The sequence below is a fragment of the Ammospiza nelsoni genome, chromosome 4 (assembly GCF_027579445.1).
Source record: "Ammospiza nelsoni isolate bAmmNel1 chromosome 4, bAmmNel1.pri, whole genome shotgun sequence".
Taxonomy (NCBI): Eukaryota; Metazoa; Chordata; class Aves; order Passeriformes; family Passerellidae; genus Ammospiza; species Ammospiza nelsoni.
Window position 1 is genome coordinate 5,713,521 of NC_080636.1, and position 23,328 is coordinate 5,736,848.

Sequence of the window (23,328 nt, forward strand, 5' to 3'; positions counted from 1 at the left end):
CTATGTGATATTGCACACTTTTATTTGAACTATACACTCATAATCTTAGTTCTATCATGTAATTTGGAAGCCTTCTCTATGGCTTTAAGTTAAATGCAGTGTTCTCTTGGGGGTCAGCGCCTGTCAGCACAGAAAGTCTAAAATTCTCAGTAAATAGGGTTCCAATATTTAATAATTTTTTCTCAAAAGGGAATTTTCCAACTTTCCATCCCTTAATCGCTTCTGCATCTCCTAGTATCTCCAGACCCCTTGAAGAGCCATAAATTTCCAATCCCAAATGTCCAAAATTCCATCTCCCTTTGGCTTTAATTGAGGCTCGCGGGGTTAATTTTGTCAAAATTAACATTTGGCTGATCGGATGGTGAAAGTAAAAACAATTAAACCAGTGCTGGATGCGCTGGGAGAGTCTCAAAATGAGATTTTTGGGAAATAGAGCGATCCCGGTTCTCCCGAGCATTCCAAATTGGGGATTGCGGGAAGCGCTCCCTGCGCATGCGCGGAGGCGCCGCCCGGCCGGAATCCACCCGGGATTCACCCGGGATTCACCCGGGATTTGGGCCAGGAGCGGGAAAACGGCCCCGCCCAGGTGGGTCCGAGCCCGCATGGCGGCAATCCCACGGGAACAGCCCCGGGAGGAGCCGGGATCGGGAAGCGCCGGCGGCGGCGGCAGCGGGCAGGGCCCGGCCCGGCCGCAGACACGGCAGCGGGGAAGGAGCCTCGGCCCCGAATCCCTCAGGGAAAATCAATCCCGAATCCATCAGGAAAATTCCGTCCCAGATTCCTCAGGGAAATTCCGTCCTGAATTCCTTCAGGGAAATTGCATCCCAAATTCCTCAGGGAAATTCTGTCCCAAATCCTTCAGGCAAATTCGGTCCCCAAATCCCTCAGGGAAAATCCTTCCCAAATTCCTCAGGGAAATTCCATCACAAATTCCTCAAGGAAATTCGGTCCTGAATTCCTTCAGGGAAATTCGGTCCCTCAGGGAAATCCCATCCCAAATCCCTCAGGGAAAATCCAGCCCCAATCTCCCAGGAAAGTTTGGTCCCAAATCCCTTAGGGAAATTTGGTCCCCGAATCCCTCAGGGAAATTCTGCCTCAAATTCCCCAGGGAAATTCTGCCCCAAATTCTTTAGGGAAATTCCATCCCAAATCCCTCAGGGAAATTCTGCCCCAAATCCCTCAGGAAAATTTGGTCCCAAATCCCTCAGGGAAATTCGGTCCTGAATCCCTTGGGAAATTCCACCCCAAATCCATCAGGGAAATTCTGTCCCAAATTCCTCAAGGAAAATCCATCCCAAATCCCTCGGGGAAATTCCACCTCAAATCCTTCAGGGAAATTGGGTCCCAAATTACTCAGGGTAATTCTGTCCCAAATCCCTCAGGGAAATTCTGCCCCAAATCCCTCGGGGAAACCCTTGTGAGGGTATTTGGGAGCTGGGAAGTGAAAAACATCACCCTCCTGTGGGAGTTGCTCCGTGGGAAGTTAATAATTAGTGCTCATTTCCTCTGTAAATGCAATTAAGGCATCCAAGGGCAGCAGCCTCAGGCGCTATTAGTGTGGAGCAAATTTGAGTGAAAATGTGGGGGAAAACCCAGTTCAGGGATGAAAGGTGCACCTTACAAAGCAGACACCAGGCAGAGAAGTTTATTCCTGGTTCTGCTTTAATTGCAGCACCAAAATGCCCCATCAAGGCCCCAGGCTGGAGGCAAAAGCTGGACCTGGTGCTTCCCTCCCCGTCCATCCTTCCCACAGTGTCCAGTGCAGGGAAAATGGATGGCAGCAAGGAGAAATGTGTCTGGGAAACACAGGATGGGGTGTGAAGGAACCTAGCAGAGCTGCTGGCTTGCCCTGACACCCCCTGGGGGCTTGGCCACCCTTCAGGCACACACGGCTGTCCCAGTCCCAGTACAGCCCAGTACAGGTGTCCTAATCCCAGTACAGCTGTCCTAATCCCAGTACAGCCCAGCACAGGAATCCTAATCCCAGTACAGCCCAGTACAGCTGTCCTAATCCCAGTACAACTGTCCTAATCCCAGTACAGCCCAGTACAGCTGTCCTAATCCCAGTACAACTGTCCTAATCCCAGTACAGCTGTCCTAATCCCAGTACAGGAATCCCAATCTCTGTCTAGCTTTCCCAATTTCTGTACAGTCTGGTACAGGTGTTCCAATCCCAGTACAACCCAGTACAGTTGTCCTAATCCCAGTATAGCCCAGTATAGGTGTCCTAATCCCAGTACAGGTGTCCCAATCCCAGTACAGCCTGGTACAGGTGTCCCAATCCCAGTATAGCCCAGTACAGGTGTCCCAATCCCTGTCCAGCTGTCCCAGTCCCTGTCAAACTTTCCCAATCCCAGTACAGCCCAGTACAACAGTCCCTGTTCCTGTCCAGTTGTCCCAATCCCAGTTCACCCCAGTACAGGTGTCCCAACCCCAATACAGCCCAGTACTGGTGTCCCTATCCCTGTCCAGTTGTCCCAATCCCAGTACAACCCAGTAGAACTTTCCCAGTCCCTGTCCAGCTTTCCCAATCCCAGTACAGCCCAATACAGCTGTCCCTGTCCACCTGTCCCAGTCCCGCTACAGCCCAGTACAGTTTTCCCAATCCCAGTACAGCCCAGTACATCTCTCCCAGTCCCAGTCCATCCCAGCAGAGCTCTCCCAGTCCCTGCAGTGACCTCAAAAGCCAGAGCCACCTCAGCACACCCTGCTGTTCCAGGTGGGACATGCCACAGGATTTCCTGTGGGACAAATTCTGCCTTCCCTTGCTCCCAGGATCCAGCCAGCACTGAGGGACTGTTGCTGCCTAAAGCTTTAACAAAACAACCCCAAAACAGTACAGGAAATATGAAAATATCACAATAAGATTGAAACTTTACACTCGGAGGTCACATCGGGGTAGAAGAGTTGAGGTTGTAGGAGCCATGGAGGACAATTCCAGCCCTGGGTGTATCCCAGGATTTTCCCTGCAGCCTCAGTGGTGATTCCCTGCCTGCAGCCCAGCCTGCCCATGGGTTATTCAGATTTTTATCCTGCCCATGGGTTATTCAGATTTTTATCCTGCCCATGGATGATGCAGGTTTTTATCCTGCCCATGAATGATGGATGCAGGTTTTTATCCTGCCCAGGAATGATGCAGGTTTTTATCCTGCCCATGAGCGATGCAGGTTTTTATCCAGCCCATGGATGATGCAGGTTTTTATCCTGGCATGAATTATGCAGGTTTTTATCCTGCCCATGGATGATGCAGGTTTTTATGCAGGTTTTTATCCTGCCCATGGATGATGCAGGTTTTTATCCTGGCATGAAGGATGCAGGTTTTTATCCTGCCCATGGATGATGCAGGTTTTTATCCTGCCCATGAATGATGCAGATTTTTATCCTGCCCATGGATACTGCAGGTTTTTATCCTGGCATGAATGATGCAGGTTTTTATCCTGGCCATGAAGGATGCAGGTTTTTATCCTGCCCCTGAATGATGCAGGTTTTTATCCTGGCCATGAAGGATGCAGGTTTTTATCCTGGCCATGAAGGATGCAGGTTTTTATCCTGCCCATGGATGATGCAGGTTTTTATGCAGGTTTTTATCCTGCCCATGGATAATGCAGGTTTTTATCCTGGCATGAATGATGCAGGTTTTTATCCTGGCCATGGATGATGCAGGTTTTTATCCTGCCCATGGATAATGCAGGTTTTTATGCAGGTTTTTATCCTGCCCATGGATGATGCAGGTTTTTATCCTGGCATGAAGGATGCAGGTTTTTATCCTGGCATGAATTATGCAGGTTTTTATCCTGGCATGAAGGATGCAGGTTTTTATCCTGGCCATGAAGGATGCAGGTTTTTATCCTGCCCATGGATGATGCAGGTTTTTATGCAGGTTTTTATCCTGCCCATGGATGATGCAGGTTTTTATCCTGGCATGAAGGATGCAGGTTTTTATCCTGCCCATGGATGATGCAGGGTTTTATCCTGGCATGAAGGATGCAGGTTTTTATCCTGCCCCTGAATGATGCAGGTTTTTATCCTGGCCATGAAGGATGCAGATTTTTATCCTGCCCATGGATGATGCAGGTTTTTATCGTGCCCATGGATGATGCAGGTTTTTATCGTGCCCATGGATGATGCAGGTTTTTATCGTGCCCATGGATGATGCAGGTTTTTCTGGGTTACAGGGTGTGTGTTGACAAGGTGTCAGCCTGGATTCCTAATCAAGATGCCAGGGAAGATGGAGCAGCTGCCCCATGAGGATTTGTTATCCTGTCCATAATCTGATCACTGAGTTCTTACAATTCCTAGAAATTGAATTCTGGCAATTCCAGCCTGTCACTCAAGCACCCTCATAGCCCAGCTCTCCTGGTGAGGTTTGAGTTGGCTCCTTTTCCACAAAAATCCACCTGGGAATTCTGCAGCAGTTTGTCCTTGCTCTGCTGCTCTCTTAAGATTTCATTCTCATTTTTAGTGATTCAGGAGTTAAAAATGACTTTTTTCTAAACTCCTACAGTGTTATAGTTCCTCTTCTTTTGAGAAAAAAAACAAGAACCTCCAGAGGTTGTAATGAGTGATTTTAACACTAATATGAAGTGACAATTCTTGCAAAGGCTTGATGATTTTATGTCAATAAAAGCACAAGCCTAAAGCCATTTATTTTTGATTGATTATAGCACTGATGAATAGAGTAACACATAATATCTTCTGGAATAATTTTGTTTTCAATAGATTGATTTTCTGACAACTCTTTATTCTTCTGTTCATCCTGACCTTTTTAAATAAATACCTTCTTTTCTAGGCTAGGTGGAAAAAACTGTTCACACCAGAGGCCATCCACACTGCACAGCCAGTTTATTCTTTAGTAAACCCTCATTTATGCAGCCTGATTTCTTTTCCACATGAGAATATTCCTGTTTCTCAGGGATTTGAAGCTAACTCTGAAAATGGCACCTTTTAAAACCAATCATCCTCAATCCTCTTTAACCAGTGGCTTTGGTGCTACCTGGATATTATTTAATATTTTTTTTTATAACAAACTAAGCACATAGGATGATGTGCAACTGCAGAATGTCCTCAGCAGTCACAAATCACTCACTGTAAAGAAATTTCCTTTCTGCCTCTTTCTAGTTCTGCACAATTTGTGTCTCCTTGCATTGAGCAAAATGCCCATCACCAGCCCTGACACCTGGAGAGTTCTGCTTTATTGAGCAATAACTTAATGTCAAACCAGCTGCCAGAACTCAGAGTTTACCCAATTCTCATGGAATTGTGGAGGATCCCTTGGGATGGGCTCTGTCAGTCCACCCAATGCCTAAATGAAAATGTCATTTTACCACAGAATTTTTTTTACCACAGAATTCCTCCATTCTCCAGCCTCACTAGGGCTATAAAAGAGGTCAAATATTGTCAAATATTGTAGAGAGATGCATTTAAATATTGCTAAGCAGAGATTAATTAAGACACCACAATTGTGAAGAAATTAAATTTAATGGTAAGGACTTGATGAGGGATTTGTTTTAACAAAACCACTTTAAAATAAGCATAGTCCTTAATAATCCACCATTAAGCATCTTCCTCGGTGCCACATCCACACAGATTTTAAATGCAGGGCTCTAAGTCAGTAAGAACAAATATTGTTCTCATTTAGGGCTCTGCACAGGAATAAATGTAGATGGAGAATGAGCAGCAGCTCTGCAGTAATAGTTTGGAACTACAAATAAGTAGAGAGCCAAGAATGAGAGAATTCATCCAAAATTAGGAAAACTCTCTGCTTCAGCATCAAAGATAATTTTCCTCTCTGAAACCAATGCTAAGGCCCAGCTCTTGTGGATTTCTGACAGGATGGGTTTTGTTTCCTTGTTTGAGGAAGCTCTGGGGGCTTGCAGGGTTCAGTAGCACTGAAACCTCATCAGAAAAAATTCAGACAGACAAGTCCATTCCCAGATTCAGTGCAGTAATTGAGTAAACTCTGCTGGAAATTGAAAAGCTTCAGGAGAGACACTGATTGAAGTGATATCTGGCAGTTTTGCATTTGACAATCAAGTTATACCAGAGGACTAAACAAAGCAAGATACCTCCATGATCTACATCTGTATTTATAACATTTTCATCAGCTCTGAAATGTTAATCCCAGTTTTGAAATTCAGGCTGTGATCACTCTTGTTTTGCCTGCACTGACAGACATCCTAAGGAATCCTAGAAATTCAGATATTTTCTTTTTTTCTGATGATTCTTCAGCCAGATAAAAACTCATTTCTTGCTCTTCCCAAGCCTTACAGAAGTTCTTACTCCAAAGTGCTGGAGGCTGTAGGAAATGCAGTATCTTGTCTCCTTGGAGACCATAAAAGAGCTGTTTGTGAGAGCTGAACACACCCCACAAATGACAGGCCAGACCCCAACTGTGTAAATCCTTCCAAAAACTTTTACTAATTCTGCTGGGAATAAAACTGTAGGGAGAAAAAATTATCCCTGTTCATAACAAGATGCGTGCAGTTATACCAACACTTTTAATTTTTGAAGAATTTCCTGTATTTTTACAAACAGACTGAAGGATTGGCATGGAATTCGTGAAGTGGGGATTTTTAGAAAGGCTTTTGTGCTCACGAAGTAAAAAAGAAAATTTTAACAGGAAAATTCTCTTGTGCTTAAGGTTGAAGGGAGATGGAGTGGGGAACAAAAATCAAATTCAAGATCTGTGGAGGAGCTCATCCCAGGTGTTTGACACTCAGAAGGACAAAAGTTGGTTCTTCACACCCACAAAGTAAAAATAAATTAAAAGGAAAAAAAAAAAAAAAAAGATTAATTTTACCTAAAAAAGTCACAAAGTAAAATTCATGGATGTGCAGGATTTTCCTGCTGGCCTCTTTGGCTTTTCCAGCTCCTTGTCTCGTGCTGCTGAGGGTGAAGGAACAGGGACTGATCTCCCCAGGGTTTGGGTGCAAACTCCTGTCCAGAATTTGGATTTAGGTGTTTGTTAGTTTTCATTTCTATTTCAGTTTTGCAAACTGAGTTTTATAGTACTTTATGTTAACAAATTAAAAATGGAGCTGTATTTGTATTCTATAAGGTTTTTTAAGGAGAAACTGCTTAATTAAGAAATGACACCTAAATTATTTTTACTTTTGACTTAATAGCTACTTGTGGTTTTTTAAAATCTAATTACACAGTATTGTTTAAATTCATGAAGAAGAAGAGGAAGAAGAAGGTGAAGAGGAAGGACCAGTTTTTCTTCTAAAACTTTTATTTTGTTTTATATATATATATATTATATTTTAAGATTTTAAACTTCAGGTTTTTTACTATGTGAAGGGAATTGAGAGGTTCACTGGAGGAACATCTACAAGTTTTGTGATCTGTGCTTTGCACTTGTGATCCTTGAGTCTGTGTGTAAGAAGGGACTTGCACATTAATTATAGTTCAAATAGAATAAACTTGGCCTTCTCCCTTGAAAGATGAATGGAAATTTTATATTTTTTTTTTTTAATTTATACAGTCTATCCTAAAGATTTCCAACAAGAGCAGCAGTAGGTGGGATTCCCATCACCCAGTTTTGGTCTGATACTGAGAAAAGGAAACAAAAATTCAACTTTGTAATAAAATTGCTTGTGATGGGAGGGGTGGAGAAATTGCAATAACTTAAGTATCTGAAGTGATATTTTATGCTTTTATTTGAATTACATGCTAAAAATTTTAATTTTTAACTTAATATCTAACTACTTGTGACTTGCAATGTGAAGTTTTTAATCTAATTACACAATACTACTTAAATGAAGAAGAAGGACTGACTTCTGCCTTAAAATTTTTATTTTGATATATATATATTCTAATGTTATATTCTAATATTGTATTATATTGTATTATATTGTATTATATTATATTCTAATATTGTATTATATTGTATTATATTGTATTATATTGTATTATATTGTATTATATTGTATTATATTGTATTTATATTATATTATATTGTATTATATTATATTATATTATATTATATTATATTATATTATATTATATTATATTATATTATATTATATTATATTATATTATGTTACATTATAATATTACATTCTAATATTATATTCTATGATATTCTATTCTATTCTATTCTATTCTATTCTATTCTATTCTATTCTATATTCTAAACCTTTAAACTTCAGGTTTTCAACTATGTTATATTACACACTTGTATTTAAACTATACACTCATAATCTTAGTTCTATCATTTAATTTTGGAAGTTTTCTCTGTGGCTTCAGGTCAAATGCAGTGTTCTCTTGGGGGTCAGTGTTGTTAGCACAGCAAGTCTGAAATTCTCAGCAATTTTATCAGATTTCTAAGGGAGACCCTCACTCATCGCTGTTCTTTATTGATTTCTCCCATTCAGCTGCATCACCGTGCACACAACAGCCACGTGCAGAAGCCATGAATTCCAGAAAATTCCCCTCAGAAGCACGGAGAGCTTTCCCTGCTGCCAAGTCCCCCAGCCAGCAGCCATCCCACATCCTGGTGGTGGATGCCACCTGCCCTGGCTGGGCCAGCACCTGCTCCGTGCTCGCCGAGGCTCTGGAGAACGTCCTGTGCCTGGCCTGCGGCCTGGCAGGGCCCTGCAGGGTGCCCCTGCTCAGCCTCTACGTGGTGCAGCCCCAGCAGGAGTGTCTGCTGCCCTTCACGGTATGCTGCTGCTCAGGGGAAAAAAAGAATTCATTCTTTATGTCTAAATTCATATCTAAAAATCTGTATAGAAATTCACATCTTAAAAATCAGCGGTTCTCAGAACGATCGTTTCGCCGTGAGGTGGATTTCATGAAATTTTATAAATTTCATAAAGTTGTAAAGGAGGAGTGACATTTTTGATCTGTCAACCTGATCAATTGGGTTTTGTGCTCTTCCTTCCAAAAACATCTGGTTTGGAGCATCTGTTGCACCTTTTGTGTGCTGCTTTGTGCTGTGCTGCTTCTCTGTCAGAATTATCACACACAGCTGGAGCTGGACAAATATTACCAATGTGTGAGAGGTTGTAGACATTGAAGGGGAAATGTGCAGAATTAAAAAAAAAAATTAAAAAATTATATATATATCTGTGGTGAATAAATATATTACCAGTAAGTGAGAGGTTCTAGATATTGAAGGGGAAAGGTACAGAATTTTAAAAAAAATATATATATCTATATATCTATGCTACATATATTACCAGTATATGAGAGGTTCTAGATATTGAAGGGAAAAGGTACAGAATTAAAAAAAAAAATTAAAAAAAAAAAAAAAAATATATATATATATATATGCTGAATATATTACCAGTATGTGAGAGGTTCTAGATATTGAAGGGGAAATGTGCAGAATTTAAAAAAAAATTTAAAAATATATAATATTACCAATATGTGAGGTTCTAGATATTGAAGGGGAAAGGGGCATAATTAATATATATTTTTTAATATATCTGTGCTGAATATCTATCTATCTATCTATCTATCTATCTATCTATCTATCTACCTACCTAAATATATATATATATTATATCTATCTATCTAAATAAATAAATAAATATAAGAAAATATATATATATATAATATATATCTGTGTTGAATTGAGAAACATCCAGATGATTCTGTGATTTCAGGAAAAGTCCTCTAAGACTAAATCCAGTTCTAAACCCAACCCTGCCAAATCCAAAGCATGCTCCTAAGTGCCACATCCACACAGATTTTAAATACAGAGATCTAAGTCAGAACAAATATTGCTCTCATTTAGGGCTCTGCACAGGAATAAATGTAGATGGAGAGTAAGCAGCAGCTCTGCAGTAATAGTTTGGGAATACAAATATGCATCTAAAAGTTCACAAGAATTTTTGAAGTCATCCTGTTAGAAATAATCACACTGAGCACTGCCATTTACACAGCATCAGTGTAAACACACAGGATTAACCCTTCCATTTTATGGTGGAAACATTCTGAAGAGTTTTGTCAAGTCTTCACATCTTGAGAAAAATAAAAAGCCAGAGATCAAGAGTAAATTAGCAAATGTGATCTGCAAGAAGACTCTGGGTAATGGGGGTGTTTGTTTGGTAGGAAAGGTTATAGATAATGTGACAAGGATAATCCTATGACTGCTGCTCCTATCAGCTGTTTTTTTTTATTTAAACAACAATTCCTCATTTCCATAGTCACAGTTTTTAAAGGCAGAGGAGCCCTTAGATCACTGTTATGTATGTTCACATCACAGATTATTGTATTTCCCTAAAGTACCCCTGTTTCATTAAAACTTCCTTCCAGAAAGCCATCTAGTTTTGATCTGAAGAGAAGATGGGTAATCAAGTACTTCTCTTGAGAATTTCATCCAGTGGTTAATAACTGTCATTGTGAAACCCATACCTGGTTCCTAATTTGCATTTATTTGCTTTATCCTCCAGGGATTTCTTAATATTGAAGAACATGCTTGTCTTTTATCCTTTCTTCCTGTAAATAGGAGTAGGTCCCTTCTCTGTTCTGGCTGGTAAATCAAGAACAAATGATAAGTTAAACTGTAAAACATTTCTACAATGTTTTAATGATTTCCAAGCCATTCTTTGTATTCACTCTGCTGGGTTTTTGGGTGCTACATTCCAATAGCAGACATCAGCTGCTGTACTGAAGCTGTTTCTCAGAGCTGTGTTAGACAAATCATGAAGTCAGGAAAGCCCCAGAACTGAAAATAGAGATGGGGAGAGTACATGGGGAAGTGTCACACACACTTACCCTGGGTTTAACCTTTCCTCTGTGCTTGTTTCTGGTCTCTGTTCCCACTGTAGCAGAGTCCATAAATCCTCCCTGGAAAGGGCAGGGAGGGCAAAGAAAGAGAAGCCAGAATGAAAGTGGATAACTGGGGAAGAATAAATGGTGGCAAGATAAGAAATCAGCATTGAAGCATCAAAAAATTGAATGTGGCACTGAGTAAGGACTGAGCAGAGCCTTTGCAGCTTCCCACTCAGTCCCACTGACAGCCCACCCTGCAAACAGGGCTCAGGGCTGCTTCAGTGACCCAGAGCTCCTCACACCTGAAGCAAAATGAGTCAAATGTTCACCTGCTGCCTCTTCAGTGGGGAAGGTGACCTCTGGCAGCAGTGTCTTGTACTGCTTAAAATAAATTTTGTAGAGTTCACTCAGTATCTTTCCTGTGGCCACAATGTACCAGTTTATTTGCTGGGTTCTTGGTGAGGCTCAGGTGAGCTGACTTCTCTGTGACCACCAGCCTTCCTCTACATTATGCAGAGGTATTTCATGTTGTTTTATTATTTATAGAGGTATTTTATGTTGTTTTATTTCATGTTTATTTTTATGTTGTTGCAACATTTTATGTTGTTGACACCAGGTGTCTTGGTTTGAAAAGCCAGGTGTTTGCTAAGGAAGGCAGGGGCCTCCCTTGAAATGGAAAAATGTAAACCCCTTCCCTCTGAATTATTATAATTTTGAAATTAAGGGCCTCTCAGGCAAAGATATGGGAGTAGGAATAATGGCTCTTTACTAGGAAAATTTAAAATGCAAATGCAATAGTACAAACAAACTAAAACAAACCACTGCCAGAGTGAGAATGCAACCTGCCCCCTGTGTGTCAGGGAGGTGTCCCAGCCCCATCCCAGGGGGGCTCAGCCCTCCTGCAGTGCCAGCTGTGGCTCTGCTGCAGCAGGGATCCTGCACAAGGGGGGAGTTTTCCTCTGCAGCTCCAGGGCTGCTGCAGATGGGCCTGGGCTCCCTCTGGCCATGCAGGGCAGCAGAAAGCTGCTCCTCTGGCAATGCAGGGGGCAAAGGCTGCTGGGGTGTCCCAAAGCTCAGATTGGATCCAGGTAGGAATGCTTGGCTCCTCCCCTGGGCGGAGCATCTCCCCATGGGATGGTGGAATTGGATCAGCCATGCAGGGACACTCACTGTCCATGGACAGAAGATAATTAATAATTAATGGCCTATTAACAGAAAATATCTCCTGAAGGGAGGATTGGCTGTGGAACAGATACAGAAAACTGCCCAATGAACAGAAGATAACAGATGGTGACCCCATCCTTTCCTGCCCCCTGAACCCTGTTTTGCAGCAAGTGAAAGAAAACTTTGCCCGAGTTCAAGCCTGCATTTCAGAGCTCCGCTCGCTGCCAGCTGAAGGCTGCTTCCCCCAGGGGGTGAATGGAGTGCTGCAGGCTGTGCAGGATGGATTGCAGCAGTTCAAGCAGTACAGCAGGCACACAGCAGCAGGAGGCTCCACAAATAGTTCTGTTGAGGTAAGAAAATGGTGGAAGGTGAGTGGGAACCATCCCACATCATTGTGATTTATAAATGTGTATTTAATGTGCAGTGAACATGCAGAAAAAATTAGGTATTCAGCACTCTGGGTGTTACAGAGATCCACTGTCCATAAGTCCTGAAATCAAGTCCTCAAATCCCTTGGACAGATTCCTGTGGAAAAGGGGACACATCTAGGGAAAGCTGTCCTGGTCCAGGATCTGATAGGCTTTGGTGGACACACTCTTGGTGGATTTGGGTGGACACACTTTTGGTGGATTTTGGTGGCTGTGTTTTCAGCTCTGAATGTGTGATTTTGCATAAAGGGGAGGGAAGCTGCCAATAACACATGAGAACAGATGTGTGAATGCAGAAAGCAGAGCAAGGTTCACAGGTGGAAGTATTTTTTAAAATAGTAACTGACATGATAGGACAGGGAGTTATGGAGGGGAAAGGACTCACACAGGAATGGTGTTTTCCTCTGGACAGCAGAAAATATCAGCTCCAAACAATCCAGCATTTCAGACTGCCCAGGTTTAGGGTCCACCTGCCAGTCATAAAAAACAAATTGAGATTGCCACAAGTGAAATTTGCCAAGTCTTTCTGCTTTGTTTAAGTCCTTAAACCCTTCCAGAGTCTCACAGAGTCACTCTGTGATCAGGCTGCAATTGAGACTCACTCCCAGTGTCTGTCCAGGAAACTTTTCTGCCTTTCTTGGGCCTTTCAGGTATTTTTCCTGATCATTTGAAAGGTGATTTGTGCTTTAAAGCTGGGGGTTGGAACAAACAGAGCATGCTTTGGGCACAAGACATTTTTTGACACACAACAAAATCCAGGACATTTTCTAGTATATTTGAAGGAACAAGCTACATTAAAATTCAGTTAATCCATGGATACAGGGAGTTTTTACTCCCCTAAGATGTCCTTCTAGATTATGCAATTATTCTTCTAGTTCTTCTAGATTATGCAATTTTATTGTACTCCTCTTTGCAAGGGGATGTAAGAAATGCTGCAGGGTCAGGCTCTGCTCACTTACAGGCAGGAAGGAGTTTTACCCTTACAAAAGGCCAAAAAAGTTTCAAAAAAGGCCTCTTTCTGCTCCAGATACTTAAGTGATTGCAATTTCTCTCCTCTCCCCATCACAAGCATTTTTTTATGCAGAGTAAGTTGAATTTTTGTTTCCTTTTTTCAATATCAGGCAAAAATTTGGGAATCCCACCTACTGCTGCTCTCTTTGGAAATATCTTTAGGATAGACTGGATACATTAAAAAAAAAATTGACATTCCCATTCAGCTTTCAAGAGAGAAGGCCAAGTTTAATCTATTTGAACTATAATGTACAATTCCCTTCTTACACACAGAAACTCAGTGATCACAAGTGCAAAGCACAGAGCACAAAACCAGTGAACCTCTCAATCCATTTCATATTGGCTTAAATGTGAGCCAAAACTCAAAAAAAAAAAAAAAGCTTATAAATCTTCTTTTGATATTTCAGCAAGATTTCTCCTCTCTCATAAATGAGACCAGTGCTACCCAACATCTTCACCTCCCAAGAGAGAATTGGGGTAAAGGCAGCTTCTTCATGCTCTGATTTGTGTTTCAGATCACAATTCTGACCAGCCAGCCCAGCAGAGACATGGTAAAGCAGCTGGAAAAGAAGTTACAAGACATAGACCTGGTGAGCCTGAGAAGAATACAGGTCATTGAGGTGGTGAAGAGAGATTTCCTGCAGCCTGAGGATGTGGAGCAGTGTGTGCCAGCAGAGGAGCCCAGCAGTGGTGAGTGGAGGGCATTTTTAGGGAATTTATGGCTTTGGACAGTCCAATATCTGCCACTTCCCTTTGGGCCATTTAATGTCCCTTGGGTCAGTGGGGACTGCTGTGCCTGGAGGAAATTTGTACCACAGAACTTCTCTGGGGCTTGTAGAACTTACAGATCTCCTGCATTGTTGGAGTCCTGGATGCTGAGAATTTTAGATTTTCTGTGCTGACAGGCTCTGACCCCCAGGAGAACACTGAATTTAACCTGAGGTTGTGGAGAAGGATTCCAAAATTAAATTATAGAACCGGGATTGTGGGTGTGGAGTTTGAACAGAAATGTGTATTATCAAAACTTAAGAGTTTAAGGGTTTAGAATATATCAATATATATAAAGCAAGATGGAGGTTTTAGGGCAGAGGCTGCTCCTCCTTCTTCACCTTCTTCTCCACCTTCTTCTCCATGGGTTTGGGTGGTTTTGTGTCATTGGATAGAAAAGTCCACGCCGTGGACTTTGAATGATTAGTTATTGGGTTAAAAGTGAAAATAATTTAGGTATCATTTCTTAATTGGGTAGTTTCTCCTTAAAAGACCTTGTAGAGAGATATATGGGGTCATTTTGTGCCTTGTTAGTGAAATGCTGAAGAACTCACTGCTGTGAGACTGAAACACAGATAAGAAATAATAAACATCTGAGTCTGAACATGAAATAGTCTCTCAAGTGCTTCAATCCCAACCTTGACAGAAAAAAGAAGCCAAGAACTGGCAGTGTGTTACTTCAGCTCTTGGTGTAATTTAAAATTCATGTGTGACACAGCTTCACTGTGGGGGTTAAAGGGAAAAAGGCATCGAGTTTTGGGGGTAACACATCTGAGCATGGAGGAAAGCAGCAGCAGGAGGCAGGAACTGTATCAAAGACAAAAACACAGTTAATTAAGAGGCTTGGTCAGTGACAGTAACTCTTGCCAGCAATGTGCAGCCTGGGAGAGAGGACTATGTGGGGATTTTTGAAGTTCTGAATGACTTAGAGACAGGACTTCTGAGCTATTTAGATGATGTGGTTTGTTTTTTCTTATCTTCTACATAGGCAGGAAGGATGAGTTCAGCTCACATCCTTACAGCAATGTTCAGAAAGCTATAAGACCTTTAATTACAAGATTTTTTAAGGAGTTATTGACTAATAAAACACTGCACTAATAAAGGATATTTATGGGTTTGACCCAATCCTTAAATATTTTGTCTTATGGACTCATGCTACAGTGTAAGTTTTCTCAGGTAATTTATGACACACTAACTCACAGTACTGCATTCTAATTTCTGTGTTTTCCTTTGTGGCTACTTTAATTTTTCTCTATCTTAAACTCTAAAACTCTAAACTTTCTTTTGCTTAGCTTAACATGTCTTTGCTTTAAACTATAAATCCAAACTCTTGCTTCTAGCACTTAAGTTTGGAAACCTTTTCTAAAGTCTCAGATCAAATCTTGTGTTTAATTCTAAGCTTTGGCTTACAGGCCCTAAATTCTGAAATTCTTTGTATTTCAGATTCCAGCAGGATTAAAAGGGTTATTTCTGTTTTTTACTGAGGGACAGACAGAGTTATTTGTTTTTTGCTGTTTATTTTCTTTCATGGTTGCAGCAAATTTCTGTTCAGTTGTCCCAGTAGGGGCTGGGAATCCTGCAGGGAAGCCTTGGAAGGCTCAGCTCACACAGGAGGAGATGCTCTGTGCCTCTCTGTCTCAGGGCTGCTTCAGGGAATGCAAAACCCCACCCAAATTATTTCTAAATGTGGATTTTTGTGTAGCCCTTTCATCCAGTAAATGGAATAAATTATAAATGTGGACATAAAGGCCATTGAAATGTCAAGGGATGAAATTCTCATTTTCTGAGTGGATGAACTATTTGCTCTCTAAGGAAAACAACGGGGGATGAATAAGTCAGATAATTGGGAAGATGAGCCCAACTGGTTTATGACACCCACTGGAGCTCCCTCCTTCTGTTTCAGACAAATAAAAATCCATTCTCCTATTAAAAAATTGCAGTAAACAGCATTGAATTTGCAAGATCCAGTGTACAGGAAGTGCAAGATTGGTGCTGTGTTGAACTAGAAAATAAATATTGTGATGCAGCACTTCATCAAGAGCTTCATTTCACTGAGGGTATTTCTTCCATTAGTTTATTTAGGGGTTATTTGAACCTACTCACATTTTTAATATCCAGAGCAGATCAGGATATCCCCTCCATAGGCTCATTCCCAGGTCAGTGCAGCTGGAAAAGACTTCAGGAGTTTGAAAACCTCACATGGGCAAATCTTAGAGCAGCTTTGAACATGCTGAGGTCTCAGAGTCAGAGCAAAGTGATTTAACTGAGCCCCATGGAGAGAAGGACATTTGAGGTGGGAAAAGTCTGGGGAAATAATCAAGAGGATGTTTGGCCTTTGCATGGACTGGTCTCTAATTGATAATGATAATAATAACCACTATTATCATTATTATTAATAATTTATTATCTATATTACAATTCTATTGGATTATAATAATATTTTAATTGTATTATATATTACAAATATAGTTATACTATTATTATAATAATTATATAATATTAATTTTATACAATAAATATGTTGTTATTATTATCATCATTATCATAATCACCACTATTATTATTATCATTAATAATTTATTATATATATTACAATTATATTGCATTATAATGTTATTATATAATAAATATAATTGTGCTATTATTATAATGATATAATATTAATTTTATACAATCAATATATTATAGGTATTATAATCATAATAATAATAACCACTATTATAATTATGATTAATAATTTCTTTTATATATATTACAATTATATTATAATTATATTATAGATTATAAATATAATTAGACCATGATTATAATGATATAATATTAATTGTATACAATCAGTATATTATCATAATAATGATTATTATTAATAATTTATTATATATTTTACAATTATATTATATTATAATTATATTGTAATTATATAATATACTATCAAGATAATTATACTATTTTCATAATTATATAATATTAATGTTATACAATTGATATATTATTACTATTATTATTACTATTACTATTATTGTAATTATTATTATTAGTAAATAATTAGATATAATGTATTGTAATAATATTATAATTATACTGTATTATAAAATATCTATATAATTTTATTATTATTACTATTATTATTATTAATATTGGTGTTATTTCTCTTCCCCTGCCCATTCCACTCCCTGAGAGCAGCTGAGCCTTGCCAGACCCTTTGCTAACAAAGGTGAATATTTGCATGTGCTGGAGATAACAGCTTCCAGCTCTTTCTCTTTGATAAAAACAAACAACCAGTCCTGCAGATAAAGCAGTAATACCTTTTTTATGACCCCAGCCCATGTTCTGCAATCCCAGGGCTCCTTTCTCCACCCAGCTCTGCTCTCCAGGAACTTTGGAACCCCTGCACAGGAGATTTTGGCACCCCAACCTGCTTTTCCTAGTGAATTTATTTTAAAATTGTCATGTCTTGTGCAACTGCAGATGTGTAAGTGATTAAATATCTATTACAGAGGAAAAAATTAAGAAAATAAAACCATTAAAATATTTACTGAGGGAGGAAATAAAGCATGTACCAGCCCCAAAACACAAATATTTCCCTTTGTCAGCTGTGTTTTGCTGTTTGTAAAAGTTAATTACATGGATTTCCTGGTGCTTTGTCTTCTGAGCTGTTAATGCCCTCTTCAGTGCTCATCCCTGAGAGAATCTCATGTCTAAAATCTGTAGGGAATGCACCCAAAACAGGATCATCCTACAGCAGTGAATTCTGCAGGGAAATGGGAACAACACTCAGGGCAAGGGGCTGGAGGTGGGACCAGCTCAGTTCATGAAGAGCAGCTTCCAACTAAAAAAAATAAAGAAAGAACAAAAAAAAAGAAGTAAAGAATTTAAAAAAAAAAATTAAATATCCTGGCAGCCAGGGACAGTCAGAGAGGACAAGGAAAGGTTTTTAGTAGCAAGGGCAGTGTGGAAGATCTCCTGTTGTGAGTGGGAGCTGAGTCTGCTTTGCTGCAGACAAACAACCACCATAATCTCTGCCTCAAGGCTGGGAGGTGGGGACAGTCAGAAAGTGTGGGACAGTCAGAAAGTGTGTCCTGCAGAGCATCTGAAGAATTACAGTCATTACAGGAGTCCTGGATTATTTACCAGCTAGAAATTATTTCATTTCTTGAGATTTTTCTTTGGTTTGGGGCTTTAATTAATGCATTTGTTATTTTTGCCAAATGGCATTAGAAATGAAAAGATTTCTCAGTGTAGAAGTATGCAGCGCTGTTTTTTAATCCCCTTGCTGGCCTGGTAAAAACAAGGGTGGAAAAATGCTATTTCTGCTATTTATCCCTTTTCTGAGAAAGCCTTTCCACATCCTGGCTGTATGGTGAAGCTATTAGTACTACCACACTGCACCTTCTGGGTTTACCAGTGGTTATATTGCACATCTTATGCAATTTGCAATTTTTTTTTTTCCTTCCCTTTATTTTATTTATCCCATTTTATTTATATCTGATGGACTTCAAGCAGCTTCTCATCTGCATGCATCTTTGAGATATTATTTGTGGGTGGTTTGGGGGTTTTTTTTGAGTTTATCTTGTTTATATCCTGCCTAACTCTGCTGTCCAGCCTACATTTCTCCACGCTTAAAAGTTGTTGCTACATCAAACCACATTTGTCTGCACCTCCAACAAAGAAGTTTAACAACTGGAATTGAAATATTGGTGCTTTTTCACCTATTTTTTCTTTTTTTCCTGCAGATATGGCAATCCTGGGAATGGACATCGAGGTGCAAACTGTAGAGGACAATGTCATCAGCCTGGAGATGCTGTTCAAAACCTGGCTCCATGACCATGGCACAGAGAGGGAACAGCTCCATCTCCTCCTTCCCTCAGGAAGTTTTGGCCACGCTGCTGCACCCAAAAACACCTTAAGTATTTCATTTTCTCTTCCCTCTGCTCCCCTTTCAAGGAGTTCCTGAATCCCTCAGCCTTAAAAGTTACCCAGGATTGTCCTATGGGCACCTTCCCTCCCATTTAGAGACCCAGATGAGGTCTGTGGATAATTTGGAAAATCATCAGGTTTACAAAGCTGCTTTCTGCTGCTTCAGCTGCTGAGGCTGCAGTTGTTTCCATTCTGCAGCAAAAATGTGCCTGGAGGGGCAAGTGAATTCACAGCCACGTGGCCAAGGTAAAAAGGAGCCTTGGGAGCTGAATAGCCCTAAAAATTGTGTTTAAAACAGAGTCTGTGCCAGAGCTGCACTTAAATAAAGGCTCTTACACAGAGCTCCACTTAAATAAAGGCTGTTTTACAGAGAGGTGCACTTAAATAAAGGCTGTGTTGCCCCTATAAAGGGACTTGGGGACAGGTTGATGCCTTGTGCCAGGCTTTGGTATTTTCCTTCCCCCAATAGTTGCTAGAAAACATTAACTTTTAAATGCTTTGAGCATGTCACGTGCTAAACGTTGCCCATCCCAGCGACCTAACCCATTCTCCTTTCCCAGTGTGCCTGAAGTGTGATTTGCAGGAGAGGCTGCTGGACCCAGCCCTGCTTTTGGGGACATCTGATGGCCTTGGGAGAGCAGCAGATGCCAGCTCTCCCTGGCATGTGACAGCCTGGCCCTCCCCAGCTCTGCACAAACTCCGGGTGCTCAAGTGAGTGGTGCTCCTTGTCTTCCACTGGGGGAGGGTGTGAGAAAAGCTTCACTTTCCTGGGGCCTGCTGACATCACCAGGAGGCTTTGGGGTGCTGGTGAGCCAAATTCTGCTGTGAAAAACCCTCATTTCCATCACTCTTCCCCTCATGGAACAGCACAGCCCACGTGCAGACCACAGTCACACCTGGGGTCACCACAGCACTCAGTGAGGGTGACACCACAGATGCCATTGCTGCTAAAGTTCTTTCACCCCAGTGAAATGTTTAATTGCAATAATTCTGCTCTCTCAGTACTAATGAGGCCTCAGTAATTAACTGGATGTCAGAAACTAAGGAAAGCCTCACAGTGCTGTGATTTCACCCAAGAATTCACTTTCCTGGCAGCAATTCAGGACAGAGCACAGAGATGCTCTCCAGTGTCTTTATAAGAAAAAACAGGATAATTTTTCATGGAACAGCACAGCCCACGTGCAGACCACAATCACACCTGGGGTCACCACAGCACTCAGTGAGGGTGACACCACAGATGCCATTGCTGCTAAAGTTCTTTCACCCCAGTGAAATGTTTAATTGCAATAATTCTGCTCTCTCATTACCTAATGAGGCCACACCAATTAATTTGGTATCAGAGCCTAAGCAAAGCCTCACAGTGCTGTGATTTCACCAAGAATTCACTTTCCTGGCAGCAGTTCAGGGCACAGAGATGCTCTCCAGCGTCTTTATAGGAAAACCAGGATAATTTCTAAGCTGTTCTTACAATGCTGAGCACTAATATGAGCTGTGTCCTGGCAGGGCTCTGAAGTCTGAAGGGGTCTGTGAGTCTGTGCTCTATGGGCTGCCCTTCATCATCAAGCCCACAAGCTGTTGGCAGCTGGACTGGGATGAACTGGAGACAAACCAGCACAGCTTCCATGCTTTGTGTCACAGCCTCCTGGTGAGTGTGTGAAAATGGCTCTGTGATGGGGAGGGATGGCCAGGGAAAGGGAACAGTGAGTGCACACCTTGTAACATCTGTCTGGAAACATTTTAAAAGCTCCAACATCACCTCATGGGCCAGACTTGGGCTTGTATATCTGCTGGGAAGATGCTACAGCTCATCAGAGCTTAGGGAAGACCCTCAAACCTACCAGAAATGAGTGTTTGGAGGTGTGAAGTGCAAATGCCAGGGTTGGAGTTAGATTTGAGACTTTAACAGCAAAAATAATTTACCAAGGCTTTGACTGTGGAGAACTGGCTGTTACTGACAAGCTGCAAACCAAAATTGAGTGTTTTTAAGACTTGCTAAAGAAACCTAAATGCCATATTGTCCTCAGCCCTGCTGCAGAATAGTTTCCCTTCTTATGTGTGAGTGTGCCTGCCCTGAGCCCTCGGTGGCAGTGCTGAAGGAAGTGGCTGTTGCTGTTGCTGTTGTTCACACCTGGATTTTACCCTCTAGAAAAGGAAGTGGATGCTCTTGGCCAGGCAGGAGCCCCAGAACACGGGACCAAACTGGAACGTGGTGGTGCACCCCTATTATGTCATTGTCCCCTCTGACTCTGCCACTCTCCTGGTGAAAGCAGTGGCCATCAGAGAGCTCCTGCTGCCATCAGCCTTCCCAGCCCTCCTGGCTGAGCACCCCGAGCGAGTCAGGGGCCCCATCGAGGTGAGTCACTCATTATCAGCTCTCCTTATCACCTCTGCAGATAACGAGAGAAGGAAATGGCTGTGACAATGTCTAGTGACACTGTGTGATGCTGCACTCCAGAACTCCTTCCCAGTACACAACTTTCTCCATGAACAGCAAATGCCTGTCCTTGGGAGCAATGTTGGTGTCTGCTGGGGGAAAAGAGGCCTTGTGAAGCAGAATTGGGGATGACAGTGCCCAGAAATGGAGTTCCAGCTTGTTGGATTCTGGGCATGGGAAAGGGTAGGACTGCATCCTGCAAGGGGATGTTTAAATCCATTAAGATCTGTCTGGAGATGCCTCTTGTTCTATAACACAAAAATTTTTAGCACAGCCAAAAATCCCTTCACCTTTCACTGCAGGGTGGGTGGTTTGGAGTGTCTACAACCCTGTCCCCGAAAAAGAAACCAAAAAAACCACAAACATGCAAACCCCACAGCTTCCACCTGTCACATCCTGTAGCAAACTCAAGTTCTCTCTTCCAAGCAGAGTGCCCTGAACAACTTGGAAGTGGAAGTTGCTTACAACCCCTTGCACCTGAAGAGCAACCTGTACAAATACCTGAGGAGCTCCTTGTACAAACCTCCCCACCGGCAGCAGCCCCAGCCCCGGGAGCAGCGCCCGGAGCGCCACCAGCCCAGGCAGGTGAGTCCTGTGTGTGAGCAGCCTGGAGGGGCTCTGATGTCCCCTCCTGGCCACATTCCAGCAGATTGTGCCCTCCTGGCCACATTCCTGCAGGAATCCCAGCAAGGTGAGGCACAGCCAGCACCTCCCCACACAAGGATTTGTGTTTTGTCCCTGTCTTGCAGCCTCAGAGCAGAGCCAAAGCTGCAGTGGCTCCCCTGCTGATGGCTCCCTCTCCACTTCAGACATTCAGACCAGCAGCAGCAGCAGCCAGGAGAGGCTCCTGTGAGGGCTCCCTGCTGCCCAAGGAGTATGAGGAGTTCCTGCAGTGAGCACAGGAGCTGCCCCTGGGCAGCCACAGCTCCTGGCTCAGCAGCTGGCCGGATGTGGTCAAGCAAGACACCGAGCTTGGCCTTGGGCAGGCAGGCACTTCCCATTGTTTGTTCCTCCTTGTTGTTGTTTCACGTTGTGTTCGTCACCCAGCCAGTTCTGCAGGAAGTTTGCTGCTCAGGGACCCTCTGTCCAGAGCTCCAGCTGTCCCCTGCAGCAGCAGCAGCACCACGTATTTCCTGCTCTTGCCAGCACACGTCACCAGCCTGCCTCCAATTTGGGTTTGTGAGACTGGGCCAGCACAGGCCACAAATCACAGAGTGCTGTCAGTGGGAGCAGAGGAGCTGCAGGCAGGGCAGGGAGGAAATCAGACAAGGCAGGCAGTCTTGCTGAGCTGCCCTCATCCCACAGCAGCAGGTTCAGTGGGGAGGTTAAACAGGAATGAAACAGAGCTTGAATTTAATCTTAAAGCCTGGAGTTCTGCTCTCCAGATGATTTGGTTGCTTTCAAGACTGGCCTTGCTGTCCAACCCCCCAGCTTATAAAGGGGGTTGGAGCAAATACCAAGCCAGAGCAATTGCAGAGAATTCCTGCCCAGATGCCAGCCTGTTTTTCAGTGCAGGGTAGGTGTGAGCCAGGGGCAGCTTGACCAAGCCAAGCACCAGCAGAGTTTGTGTTCTACTTACCTGGTTCTGAAAAGCTGTTCCAAAATAAAGTTCTCCTCCATGGACCCCACTCTCTGCCTGTGGTTTCTGACATGTCCAGCACTGCTCTCCCACCACTGACCTGTGCTTCCTGGGAAACAGCTGCAGGAGAGCAAGGGCATGGGGCAAGCACCACAATCCCATCTCTTCTCCCTGGGATCCCAGCTCTGACAGGCCCAGGGCTGGCTCTTCCCATGCCCTGGCATCTCATCAGGCAGCTGCTGGAGCAAGACATCGAGGGCAGGTACCATGGGAGACAGGGCAGACACCCCTGCAGGCACAGGGAT

General features: G+C 42.3%; 1 protein-coding gene across 1 annotated transcript; it reads left to right on the plus strand.

The window, feature by feature from the left end:
- The first annotated feature begins 413 nt into the window (after window positions 1-413).
- Window positions 414-22,394, plus strand: M1AP (meiosis 1 associated protein). Its single transcript, XM_059470086.1, has 10 exons — window positions 414-795; window positions 8,376-8,662; window positions 12,054-12,236; window positions 13,841-14,015; window positions 18,827-19,000; window positions 19,571-19,721; window positions 20,514-20,655; window positions 21,157-21,363; window positions 21,874-22,029; window positions 22,194-22,394. Exons 1-10 carry the CDS (start codon window positions 414-416, stop codon window positions 22,338-22,340), a joined length of 2,004 nt encoding a protein of 667 aa, XP_059326069.1. The 3' UTR covers window positions 22,341-22,394.
- Window positions 22,395-23,328: the final 934 nt, after the last annotated feature.

Bases quoted from the DNA above. Each gene is read 5' to 3' on its own strand.
- M1AP (XM_059470086.1), top strand. From the start codon at position 414: ATGAGATTTTTGGGAAATAGAGCGATCCCGGTTCTCCCGAGCATTCCA. The intron at 20,656-21,156 runs GTGAGTGTGTGA...TTTACCCTCTAG, and splicing joins CTTTGTGTCACAGCCTCCTG to AAAAGGAAGTGGATGCTCTT. The intron at 21,364-21,873 runs GTGAGTCACTCA...TCTTCCAAGCAG, and splicing joins GAGTCAGGGGCCCCATCGAG to AGTGCCCTGAACAACTTGGA.